General features: G+C 38.7%; 1 protein-coding gene across 5 annotated transcripts in view; it reads left to right on the forward strand.

Annotated features, from left to right (window-relative positions):
• The window catches only part of PAX8 (paired box 8), a 45,513-nt gene that overhangs the window by 10,804 nt on the left and 21,101 nt on the right, over positions 1–13,608 (forward strand). For 3 of the 5 annotated variants that reach the window (XM_073622102.1, XM_073622099.1, XM_073622103.1), the window contains exons 3-6: positions 5,885–5,935; positions 6,968–7,133; positions 11,283–11,480; positions 13,454–13,536. In XM_073622102.1, the coding sequence (XP_073478203.1) occupies positions 5,885–5,935; positions 6,968–7,133; positions 11,283–11,480; positions 13,454–13,536 (498 nt within the window). Of the gene's footprint in view, positions 1–5,884; positions 5,936–6,967; positions 7,134–11,279; positions 11,481–13,453; positions 13,537–13,608 lie in introns of all 5 variants that reach the window. The other 2 variants (XM_073622098.1, XM_073622100.1) reach the window with 1 other exon arrangement.

Raw genomic sequence — 13,608 nt, forward strand, 5'->3', positions numbered from 1 at the left:
AGTTGGGAGCATGAAATTGTCCAAAATGTCTTGGTATGCTGATGCCTTAAGAGTTCACCTAACTGGAACTAAGGGGCCAAGCCCAACTCCTGAAAAACAATCCCACACCATAATCCCCCCTCCATCAAATGATTTGGACCAGTGCACAAAGCAAGGTCCATAAAGACATGGATGAGAGAGCTGGGGTGGAGGAACCTGACTGGCCTGCACAGTCCTGAACTCAACCAGATAGAACACCTTTGGGATGAATTAGGGTGGAGACTGCAAGCCAGGCCTTCTCGTCCACATCAGTGCCTGACCTCCCAAATGCGCTTCTGGAAGAATGGTCAAACTCTCCCATAGACACACTCCTAAACCTTGTGGACAGCCTTCCCAGAAGAGTTGAAGCTGTTATGGCTGCAAAGGGTGGGCCAACTCAAAATTGAACCCTATGGACTAAGACTGGGATGCCATTAAAGTTCATGTGCGTGTAAACGCAGGTATACCAATACGTTTGGTAATATAGTGTATGTAATACAATAACATGAAATATAGGTGAGTAAGCTTGTAAATAGGTAAACCTCCCTCCCCAGCAACACCCCAATTGTCATACTTACCTGTGTCCATTCCTCTGTGTGATCTTTGTCTATCCTACTGGGATCCTACAGAGAGGGGGAATTAACTGAAACTGTTACTTTTCCCTACATGGGGTAAATCAGGGGGTCACTTTACTCTAAGCTCTTTCATTTTAACATTAAATATGGAGTCAGCGGCAGTACACTATATTTTATATAAACATTTAACCCTTGCAAAATAAATAAATAAATTAAACCTTAGGGAGGCGCCAGGAAATCAGGGCCAGTTGGAAATAGCAGGCCCTTTCATAGATCATCAAGACGGCTCATTATAGTTGCAACATGGCCAGCTAGCCAGGGCCTCATCAGCATGCTGAAACTTGTAGATTTTTAGCAGATATATTAATTGCAGTTGTTGGTATTTCCAGTTGGGCAGTTATTATCAGCTTTGTCAGGGAATCAGTAGAAGATAAAGGGTGAACATTCTATAGACACAGGAAATATATTAAAGATGGGCCATTGACAGGCAAGTGTTATGTCCATTGCAGAAGCCAAGTTTAGTCATCTAGAGCAACCAATCAGATTTAACTTTACTGAAGCAGAACATCATGAGAAGGATTTTGATTGATTGCATCAGTCCATTATGGTTTATTTATGGTGTTTCAGGTGATTTTGCATGTCACACCAGTGTGAGTGCCATTATGTGACTGTTTTTCTCAGTGTGGCCCTTTAGCTCTGCACTGCAACATCCATGATGCCTATTGCATTGATAACATATGTGAGGTTGTGAGCTTCCTTTAAGGGTTTCTTGTGTCGTGATCCATCCTTCATAAACTATGTAAAATCAGAACTATTCCAGCATAGGGGATTTGTTTTGCCTTCCCTTGATGAACATTGGGAGAGGCTGAGCTTGATAGATGCGTTTTTTTTAGGACCTTATTAACTATATCACCTGAACCTCAACTTTTCATTTGGCTCTGGTGTCCTGATGTTACTTGTTGTGATCATTCTTGGCACACATACGGGTGATTTGCCTTATCACTTGCATCAGCCTTCAATTTGTGACACCAACATAGACATCCACTGCTTTAAATGGAGCCTAGAGCAGACAGGGCTCGTGTTCGGGAGTCTACACTTATCTACAGAGACTGTTTGCTTAGCAACATGAATTTTAACCAACAAGGTGAACCCGTTTACACTTTGACTACTCAATCACGTGCAAGGGAATTTAAAAAAAAATTGAATGAATTTTGCTTATTGGCACATATTTGAATATTAAAGTTTGTAAAATGGCTCCTTGAGCACTGTTACTATGTTTAAACACAGATCACTATACGCCCCGAAGAAGCCATGAAAATACCAGGTGAAACATGTTGGGTGTGGTTTTTGGCAGGTAAAAAATTTAGTTGAAGAGGAAATTGAAATCTGTATAGAAACTGTGGAATATTGATAAAGGAAAGAGAGAAAGCGAAATGGAAGTGAACAAGTTAAGAGATTACAGATAGTTAAGATACTATCTGTATATAGCATCAATTAAAGTTTCCTTCTAAATTGTGGTGGTTGATGAATGTCTGGGTATGCTTAGGAGGAATTCAGCCATGAAATGTGCATTGATTGTGTTAAAGTGACACCAAACTCTGGTTTAAAAAATATATTCTATTTAATATATACTCTTACCTCAAAAAGTAGCTTATATTGCTCTCAGCCTCCTCCAAATCTCCAAATTCTGTTTTCTCCTGGTGTGATCTGACTTTCTGTTAGGTGGCTACGTTTGCCCCTCATGGTCCCACTGTATGTAGGAAAATAGCCACCCTCTATTGCTCGATCCCGAGAAGGACTATGGACTATGGGATTTGTAGTGTGCATAGAGCAGTGCACATGATCACATCTTACCTGTACAGCATGTTCCAAACATACGGGGGGGGGGTTGGGGGCTCATGTAGAATGCTACAAAGAAGCAGAAAAATAAAGTAAGAAACAAGTTGATGGAAAATAAATTACAGGGCGAATAAATAGTGAATGTGTATTTTTGGAAAATAAGGCTGTGGTAAATTTATAAAATCAACGATTGGTCATTTTTAATGGGGGAAATCTGAAAAGCGATTGGACAATCAAATGTATAATATTCATTTTATGAAAAATATGGCAGCCTGTGATTTGGACTAGGATGGAGCGATGGAGGGGACCCCATCTAGAGGTATTCTCCCTGTTTGCTCAATCTGCACATGTTTACAGTTTCTCAGATTGACACATTGGATTTGGGGAGAAAACATTTCACACATACTGAATGGGGTCAGTAGGGTCTCATCCATTTGTTGTTGCATTGTTTGCCTGTAGATTTTGTGCTCGCTGGCTCTAACGTTTGAAGTCGCATACACTGCTTTGTATGTCACTGCCTACAACCTAAGTTGTGAAATTTGACTTGCATTCCCTTTTTTCTTCCCTTTTTTATGATGTTTTCTTTATTCCTTGATCTTTCTATGTATGGGAGACAACTGTACCTATGTGCCATTCCCACTATGTTTTGTATAACCCTTTTTTTTTATTGGGAAAAATAATAAAACATTTTGGAAAAGGAAAACTATGGCAGATGAGCTGTTTTTTACAATGAAAGATTGGAAAAATCTGATATTAGGTGAATGGCAGTAAAAGGAAGTATCAGGTTTAACCTTTGTCCATTTCCTATAACTTTCAAGGATTCAAGGTAAACAAATCAATTTCAAATTTTACATAAATAAAAATGTCTTTTTGTTTCCATAAAACTTTAAAATCTGATTTTTTTATTGCCCACTACTTTCAAGGGTTACTCAGAATTTTTAGCATTTCCTGACTGTGATCATGGAACATTTCTTGGGCTATTTAGGTGAGTGTATGGATTATGCCGAATGAAACACAGTATCATATATTACAGGAGACTTGCAGCATGCTGGAAAATGCATGCAGTTCTGTTATCGTCAATAGATACAGAAATGTGCAGAAACAATGGGAATGGGTTCAAAAAATGAGTCATTTTATGGCTAAATTAAAGTGTTCATGTAACCCAGATGGTCTCCATCTGATTTCCGTATAGTTCTGGTTATAAAACAAATGCAAGTTAATTGAATGGTTATTAGGGGCATAGCTGCTGTTTGTCATCTGTGGCCCACTTAAACACATATGGTAACATGATAAATTGGATTCCAAAAAAATAACATAATCAACTCAATTACTCCAAAGCTAGTTGTAGAAACACCGGGGTAGGCAACCTTTTAGAAGAAAAACAATAGATGTCCATAGTGTTTACAACCTGATCACTATTTCACATGATGAATCCTACCTGGCACTGGCAGTGAAGTAGGATATCTGTAATCTCAGTGATTTTAACATTAGACTTGCATGCTGTCATTACAGAGAATCCCAGTCTTGGGTGAAGATTGTTTATGCATCAGAATAGGGGTTAACTTAATGTTAGGGCTTAACTTAGGGGGTGGTTTTTTGTTAAGCTTAGGGGTTCAGCATTTTAGGGATCTCATATTAGGATTAGAGTGGGTGGGGTCAGTTAAATGTTAAGGTTTCATTTTAGTTGATGGTTAAGTGTTTATATGGGGGGAAGGGGTATTATGGGGTGCTATAATGTAGAAATTACTTTTTTTCGCTACTGTTAGAGGAGCTGTAGATTTGAGGACTTATTGATCCATTGATGATCCATTAATTATTGAGCCAAGAATAACAGTATGTCTGGTAATTGCAGCTAATGTCTATGGGTGCATGTAGTCTAATACTGCATGCACTCATATTGTTAATTCAAAAAGCAAAAAAAATAAAAATCAGTAATGCAGTCCTCTCTGGACTTCATCCTCGGGGTCTTATACAATGGAAGCTTGCAATGATCCACCTACTAATGAAATGTTTGAACCAGTCTGTTTTATGTACCCTACACACCATTAGTTTGTGTATAACATCTGGAGCTGCATCATGAAAATCCTAAACAATGCTTTAACTATTATCTGTGCAAAATAATAAGACATCCCCGTCACACGTTTCTAACTGGCAAGATCTGTGGGGCTGCTTTTTTATTGTTATTAGTTTTCACTGTCATCATCTTTATATCTTCGTAATTGTGAACACTTGCAGGTAGGACCTTCCCAACATTTAAGTGGCTATTACAATATGTTAATCCTTGTAATTTGTAAAAGAATTGGATAAAAATATGAAAGATTGTGATAGTTACCCTTGATAAAATGATCTACCAGGAATAGTACTGAGTGCTTTGACTCCATGGAGCTTATATGCCGATGACGGGCTGCTCTCTGAAATGAGATCTTGTATTAAAATGCCAAGAAAAGATTGGCCCCATTGCACAGATATTTCTGTTTGGGCATCAGAAAAGGATGTCACATTGGGGACAGAAAACACCATTATGGCCTCTCTAACTATTGTCTTCAAAAGACGATTCCTGTACTTTTTTTGTACACTGCAAAGACAATAATGTTCTTCAAGAGGTAGTGATGTGGTAAAAGATTTTCAGAACTGGAATTTAGAATGTCAAAAATTTACGTAATTCTGTTACAGTTGCTAAAGGGTATCATAATACTGTGGCGTACAGTACCTCTAAGTTCATTATATATGAGAGGGCTTAGGAATCAGATATGTGATAGTGGGTAGAAAAATAAACCCTAAGGCCATGTACACACAGGTGCTGGAAACAGGTGCACATCCAGTGCCTTGCTGCAAACTTCTACACTTCAGTGCCCCACTGGGAGGCATCCAAAGCCAAACTTTGCAAGGTGGAACTTTTGCCAAAATATTTTTCTATTTTTCTGTAGCTGTGGTGAATACATTTTTGAACTTCTATTGGGTTTTAATTGCTGTCTTGTGTCCCCATTACAGGGAATTCACCTCAATTCCAGTTCCGGTAACAAGGTTGTTACCTGGACAGGAAGTAAGGGCAAATCTAAGCAGGATCATGGACAGCAATAAAACTCTGACAAAGGCTTCCAGCCCTTTCTTATGCAATACATAATAAAAAGGATATTCTTCACTGAGCACTCATTTACACTGAGCCATCAGGCTGAATATTAATCATCAGGAGCAGTATTTTTCAGTTCCAAGTACCCCCAACAGGTCATGTCTTTAAGAATCCCATCATCATGTACTGATGACTAAATTCATGTTCTAGACTGAACTTTGGTGACTGTGGAGAGTGTCACAGGAATATGGACTAAGTGCTTCCTTTGGATAGTTGTGTATATATCCTAAGAATTTTATCAAGAAATCCCAGTCTCCTATTACCCCACAGTAACTTTTTTAGGTTGATTTTTATTGTATCTAAACACTTCATTTGTCCACAGAGCTCATCACAGAAGGAGGCCGTACAGGACCTGTCAGCTCACTGCATATAGGTCAGCAGTTACATCTCTTATTGCTGTGTGCATTATACAGGGTTACCAACCTACAACACTGGTGGCTCACATGTAGATTGATCTTTACAAATGTTCTGTACAGTACCTCCCATCCATTCACAATGAAGATTATAGGAAGCATTTGCTATCATGTAGAATTTATGGGAAGGTACTTGGTAATTGGCAAAGACTTAAAATGAAGTATAATTATACAAATAGGACATTTGTATGATCTTTTGGGGCTGGATAGACTTCAGGAGTGAAGCAGCCACTAAAAAGTTTCCTGAGCCTTCCCCGAATTCTTGTCAACAAAAGCTCATGTCCCCATTTAGGTTGAGCTATAGTAATTCCCCCACCCAGTGACTGGACAGTCCAAAGCAAAAACACGTCTAGAAACAAAATCTCTTGGATCCCATGGCAGCTAGTCATATGTTTCTAGGAATTTAGTCACATGATCAATAATGAAATTAGGTTTTAGATCTCAGGTTGGCCAAAGATCATGTGACAAGGTGTGTAGATTGTGTAGATACTTAGTCACATTCTTGGGTACTGTGGGTTCCAGGATCATCAGGTTCTACCGTGAAGGCCTTTCATGGCTTCTATTACCTGTTATGATGTAGAGGGACATCTTATTTGATCAGTTTTCAATTGCCCATACCTGATCTTCTTATTTCCTTCCTTTCCCATCCTCTCCATATATATTTGTTTACCTAGTCATTTTATTGTGCAATCAATAAAAGATCCTTTGTGAGTGTCAGGTAGTCCCATTTATTGGCCGTACTAGAGAAAACAATTTCTGGGGCCACATGATTTTCCAGCCAAATTACACGCTCTAGTCTTGCTGAGGGAGACTAATTAAAGCACATCTATAAATTGGAATTATTCGGCCATCTTTTTAATGCCTAGTACACACATTATCATTAGGTGTCTTAACAGTGTCTAGGCAGCAGACTAATATTTATTAAGACACAAAATGGTATTCCTTTCTATATGTGAAGAATGATCCTAATATCACCCTTCATTTTCTTCCAGGTCATGGTGGTCTAAATCAACTAGGAGGAGCATTTGTGAATGGGCGTCCCCTCCCAGAAGTGGTGAGACAGCGCATTGTGGACTTGGCCCACCAAGGCGTGCGCCCCTGTGACATCTCTCGGCAGCTGAGGGTCAGTCATGGATGTGTCAGCAAGATTCTTGGCAGGTAAGGAGCCAGGGAGTAAGTCATCTATTGGAAGCAGAGTGGAGTGTTCACCTAATTCCCCCTTTGTATAGGAGAGTATTCCCACTATAATACTTTAAACCTCATACGTTGATAATGTCTATACTAGTGATATGGTAGAAGAGCCCTCACTACGCAACCAATATGGTGATAAGTTGAGTGTTTTTTTTCTTTGTAATAGCTTAAACAAAACATATTGACCACACACATCTTGACTTCATACAGTAATTTTCATTTAGAGTAATTGTATCTTATGTGTGTTCAATCCCCATACATGGCTCAGTAAGTAGTGTGATGATGTGAGCATCAATTGTGATGGCTCGAAGAGGATCAGACTGTGTAGAGAGTTACAATGATCACAGAGAAAAATTCTCCAGCTATATGGAAAAAGAGAACAGGCCTCTCATTGCATTTGTGCTACATCTACACATTGATTAAACTAAGGAAAGACTGTCCCAGTGCTCTGGCAATGAAAAAACGTTTTGGCATACATCCAAGAGATGGCATTCACCCAATGCAATAGCTTTTTTAAGTAAAAACAAATTATGATTTTCAGTAAAGGTAAAATGCTTTTGGATATTAACCACTTAAGGACCAGCCTCGTTTTGGATTTTAGGTGTTTACATGTTTAAAACAGGTTTTTTTGCTAGAAAATTACTTAGAACCCCCAAACATTATATATGATTTTTCTTCAAATACCCTAGAGAATAAAATAGCGGTCGTTGCAATACTTTTTTTTTTTTTTGCACCGTATTTGCGCAGCGGTCTTAAAAGCGCACTTTTTTTGGAAAAAATTCACTTTTTTGAATAAAAAAATAAGACAACAGTAAAGTTAGCCCAATTTTTTTTCTATATTGTGAAATATAATGTTATGCCAAGTAAATTGATACCCAACATGTCACGCTTCAAAATTGCGCCCGCTCGTGGAATGGCGTCAAACTTTTACCCTCAAAAATCTCCATAGGCGACGTTTAAAAATTTCTACAGGTTGCATATTTTGCAGTACAGAGGAGGTCTAGGGCTAGAATTATTGCTCTCGCTCTACCGGTCACGGCGATACCTCACATGTGTGGTTTGACCACCGTTTTCATATGCGGGCGCTACGTGCGTATGCGTCCGCTTCTGTGTGCGAGCTTGTTGGGACGGGGGGGTTTTAAAAATTTTTTAAAATTTTTATTATTTATTTTACATTATTTTATTTATTTTTACACTGTTTTAAAAAAAAAAAAATTGTGTCACTTTTATTCCTATTACAAGGAATGTAAACATCCCTTGTAATAGAAAAAAGCATGACAGGACTCTTAAATATGAGATCTGGGGTCAAAAAGACCTCAGATCTCATATCTACACTAAAATGCCATAAAAAAAAAAAAGTCATTAAAAAAATTACATTTGAAAAAATGTGCCTTTAAGAGGCTTGGACGGGAGTGATGTTTTGACGTCGCTTCCGCCCAGCAGTGTCATGGAGAAGAGTGGGCGCCGTCTTAGCCTCACTCGTCTCCAGGCACAGCACGGAGGGCACTGGATCGCGGCGGAAGGGGGGGGCCCTCTCCCGCCACTGATAAAAGTGATCTCGCGGCAAATCGGCTGCAGGGACCACTTTTATCTGAAAGCCGGCCGCCGCGCGAAAACAGGGATACCGGGGTTATGGCAGCTAGCTGCTGCCATAACAACGATATACCCCTTCAAAGTTTGGACGTACATCGTCGTGCGGCGGTCAGCAAGTGGTTAAATTATTTTTATTTTATTTTGGATACAGTAGAAGAAGGTTAAAGCCATCTGTATCTCATTAGGGAGATTTCCCTTCACTTCCTGTCCTATAGACTCAACAGGTGAGAGCAGGGCCTGACTTACCATTGGGCTTGACTGGGCTCAAGCCCATGGGCACCGTCCAATAGGGGGCCCAGCGGGCCCCGCCCGTTTACGTTTTAAATATCTTCATATATCTTCCGCTAGAGCGGATGAAACAGCGGTAACTCACACTGGTCCTCGCTTGGCTGCAGCGATGCTCTGCCCAAGTCTCTCCCTCTGTCTCATCAGCCAATCAGCAGCGCAGAAAGAAAGACTCTAATGTGTAATTATGCAGGACGGACCAGGAGGAGCCTGGAGGTGGGTGGAGCTGCGCCGTTGGCTTGGCAACCCTGCACTCGTTGCTAGCGCCTGGGCCGCCTGGCGTCTAGCATGAGTGACGTCATTGAGTCAGTCATGTCGGACTCGGAGTCTCGGACTCGGAGTCTCGGACTCGGAGTCTCAGACTCGGAGCCGACGTGACCATGACAGGAGCTGCCTGGAGCAGAGGAGCCTGCCTAAGTGTAGTATCTGTCTTTCCCGGGCTGCCTTACAAGGTATTTGTTTGTTTTTCAATATGTTTTCCAGGTAAATAAGTGTTTTATTCTCATTCTGACCAAGACATTTGTGCATTGCAATAAACACATGATCACTTTGAACTTTTTTAATCATTATTTATTTATTGGAAAAAAGTTTTTCAAGCTTCAGTCAGTGGTCATACAAATAGATTATTATGTTTTTTAACATGTAACACTGTCTACGGTACCAGTCAGCATTTTGTTCTATTTAAAGTAATGTATAGAAGGTAGGGCCCGAAAGTGACTCAAGCCCAGGGGCCCCCACCACCCTAAGTCCTGTCCTGGGTGAGAGGATATCTTTTAAATCTGAAGGAAATCCCCTCCTAATTGTTATGGGAATGGGTGTTCCCATTGAAAGATTTCCACTCTATTCCTGTTCTGGTGACAATTCAGAATTCTAGATTTACCCACACTTTCATTTCTGGTGACATTGGTGCTGAGGACAATTAGAGAGAGAAATTTTAATGAGAACACAGACAGCAATAAAAAATTTACAGTAGTCCTAAATCCCCACCACTCCATCTAAATCTAAAAGAAAGGTTTGCCGTTTAGTTATACTTTAAATAATCTATAAAAAAAGATCACAATCTTTTTCTTAAAATGTGCCCCCCACCCTTTTACAACAAAAACAAATATAGTAGCTATTACTTTGATGTTTTGCTCTATGAAAGAAAAGATTTCCTCCTGTTTGGCTACAAAACTTCAAGGTGAGCCAAAAATGTCTATTTTTTTACAGCTGGGATTGGGATTTAGCTAAGGAAGTTATTGTCTATTACTAAGTAGCATGATATTTATCCCATGTTGACAATTAGTTTACTGGGAAACATTGGGTAACATCTATAAAATATAATCAATGGAGTTCCTAGACTTTTACTCCCAGTAAATTAATTCATGAATTAAATTATTAATTGATTATGTTTTTCAATGTATTGCATTCATTTAATTATTAGTTAAACAAGTAAATTTTGCCACAAGAAAATTGAATGTTATAATTTATTATTTTATTATATTTATTAAATGAAATGACTTTATTAATATAATTACCGGTAATAATTTAACAAGATAATTTTATTATAATGATATAATATGTAAGGCCTTATGAGGGATTTTATTTTTTAAAATGTTTTAAATAAGAACTATTTGTGCTGTCTCTTAGTGAACCTTCTTCCAACTCCCACTGTCCACTGTAGACATAAATCTGATTGGTTAGTTTGTAGCAATATAGAAAGCTTTTAATAAATAAGAAATTATTTGCCGCCTAAGAAGTCAGACGATTGTACATCGCTAATTACAATGCAGCCAGGGAATCGGATGTTTTTTTAATATTCCCTTTACTAGATAAGACAAACAAATTGTCTCCCACACACATACACATCCCACATAGTTACTCTATGTCCTTGTCTAAATATACTTGGACAGTACTTGAAGCAATGAGCTAGAACAGTGCTGTCATACAAACTGCTTCAAAATAAATGACATTGGTAAAAACATATTTATTCATGAATGAGTAGTAATAAAAAATGATCAGATGCTCTGATCCTCCCCAAGTTCATCCAAACTTAAAAAAGAAAACTTGGGTTTCAATTTACAATATTAGAAGAAATATGGTGAGCACTCATGGCATAATTTTAATACGCTCTACATTTTACATTTACCCCTATATACGGTTAATGTGATTATGCATACAAGTCTTAACTATTGCAGTGTTGGGGTAGGGGGAGACTGATGATTTGGGATAATTATACCTTATTTTGCATTGGAGTAGGTACTATGAAACGGGCAGTATCCGTCCAGGAGTCATTGGTGGATCGAAGCCCAAAGTTGCCACCCCAAAAGTGGTGGAGAAGATCGGTGATTATAAAAGACAAAACCCCACCATGTTTGCCTGGGAAATCAGGGACCGGCTGCTGGCAGAGGGAGTATGTGACAATGACACCGTACCCAGTGTCAGCTCCATCAACAGGTATAATAAGGTTACACTGTAGACTTAATGTCACTGTATATATCTGTTTGGGAAGTAGTGAACGTTTGATTGATGGAGTAGTAATGATATATATTCCTTGCTGTCATTATTTTACTTTAAATTGCAATTCTATACAATGCACACAAGTGCTAGTGTCGCTGCTTCTGTTCTTTCTTATGAAAGTGTATGTGTACCAAAAATTTCTTTTTTTATTTTATTTTTTTAGAGTGGGTGAGAACCCTGGTAATATTTTAATGCTGTCTATGTCCCTGGTGGGTAGATTTTCTCTCTCTATTTAAAAGCTAGGAAATTAAAAATTTCACAGTTGGCACAAGAAAATAACTTTTCTTCACTTCCTGTTGCATCTTCTTGACAGGCGGTAAAGGGAAATCTACACACCGGGACACAGAAGCAAACAATAAACTGATAGGGATTTTAACCAAAAAATTTGACTATACATACACTTTAAACTGGCCATGCATGTTACAATTTAATTATGCAGTTTCCTTTAGATTTATCAAAATAACGTAATGAGAGGGCCTACCTAAGCAAAGTCATTGTAGTAGAGTAAAAAGTACAGTCATATTGTAACATGCATGGTCAGCTTAAAGTGACTCCATCCCTTTAAAAAAAAACAAAAAAACAAAAACATCCCTACAAAGAAAGCAATTGATACCTACCTGTTCCATTGTCCACACTGGTGCACTGGCATCCGACACTCCAGGAAGTGTCAGATGATGAACATTCTTCAGAAATCTTGGGTCTTTGATGCAGCACATAATTTATTTATTTATTTATTTCAGGTACTTATATAGCACCGTCAATTTACGCAGCGCTTTACATATACATTGTACATTCACATCAGTCCCTACCCTCAAGGAGCTTACAATCTACGGTCCCTAACTCACATTCATACATACTAGGGACAATTTAGACAGGATCCAATTAACCTACCAGCATGTCTTTGGAGTGTGGGAGGAAACCGGAGTACCCGGAGGAAACCCACGCAGGCACAGGGAGAACATGCAAACTCCAGGCAGGTAGTGTCGTGGGTGGGATTCGAACCAGCGACCCTTCTTACTGCTAGGCGAAAGTGCTATCCACTGCACCACTGTGCCGCCCATAATGGCAGCATGATCAGTGTGTGGCAGCTAGATATAAATTCCTTTCTTTGTAGGGATAGCTTTATTTTTTTTTAATTGGACAGAGTTGCTTTTAAGTACTGTTAAGCTGGCAATATACACATATAGTGGAAGTTTCTATTTTAAATTTTTATTAAGTAATGGGGTTGGATATTACATGAAATAAGTAATATCTAGGACCAAAGTGGGGCAGGTTTTAGTGGCAGGTTTTAGTTATGGAACACTAAAATGAGGATCTAGAAGTGAGGGTTTCTAGTCACAGCAGTTTGAGCCAACTGGTCATTGGTAATGTACAAATAGGCCTTGATTATCTTTGAATTACACGTATCTCACTGAAATTCATAGAAACATTAACAGACAAGCCGTAATGTTGACACAGTATTATAATGGTGTTGAATGGAATAAAGCCTAAAATTTACATAAAGTACATAAAGCCTAAAATTTTGTGAGCACTGTCCACTTAGAAAATGTGTTAAAAATCATTTAAAATCTGCCCTTATTTGCTTTGTATCTGCATATGACAACTGTATTATTGCTTTAAATTAAAATAAAAGCTCTGGATACAGGAAGAGATTTACTAAAACTGGTGTGCACAGAGTCTGGTGCAGCTGTGCATAGTAGCTTCTAGGTTTTATTGTCAAAGCTTAATTGAACAAGCTGGATTTAGAAGCTGATTGGTTACTATGCACAGCTGCACCAGATTCTGCACCAGTTTTAGTTAATCTCCCCCACAGTGTTAATGATCAGGAAGATTGTGTTGAAGGAAGAGATGATAATGACATATTTGGTAATAACATTGCTATTAACTAATGTCTGCTTCTGTCTCTACAGAATAATACGCACCAAAGTTCAGCAATTATTTAACTTACCCATGGAGACCTGTGTGAAATCCTTAAGTCCAGGACAATCTTTGAGTAAGTCAGCCTACCTTGTAGTAGAACTGTGTAATGATCACGTCTGATGGGGAGGTCACAATGGGAGATGTA

The sequence above is a fragment of the Aquarana catesbeiana genome, linkage group LG03 (genome assembly GCF_042186555.1).
Source record: "Aquarana catesbeiana isolate 2022-GZ linkage group LG03, ASM4218655v1, whole genome shotgun sequence".
In the NCBI taxonomy this organism is placed as follows: Eukaryota; Metazoa; Chordata; class Amphibia; order Anura; family Ranidae; genus Aquarana; species Aquarana catesbeiana.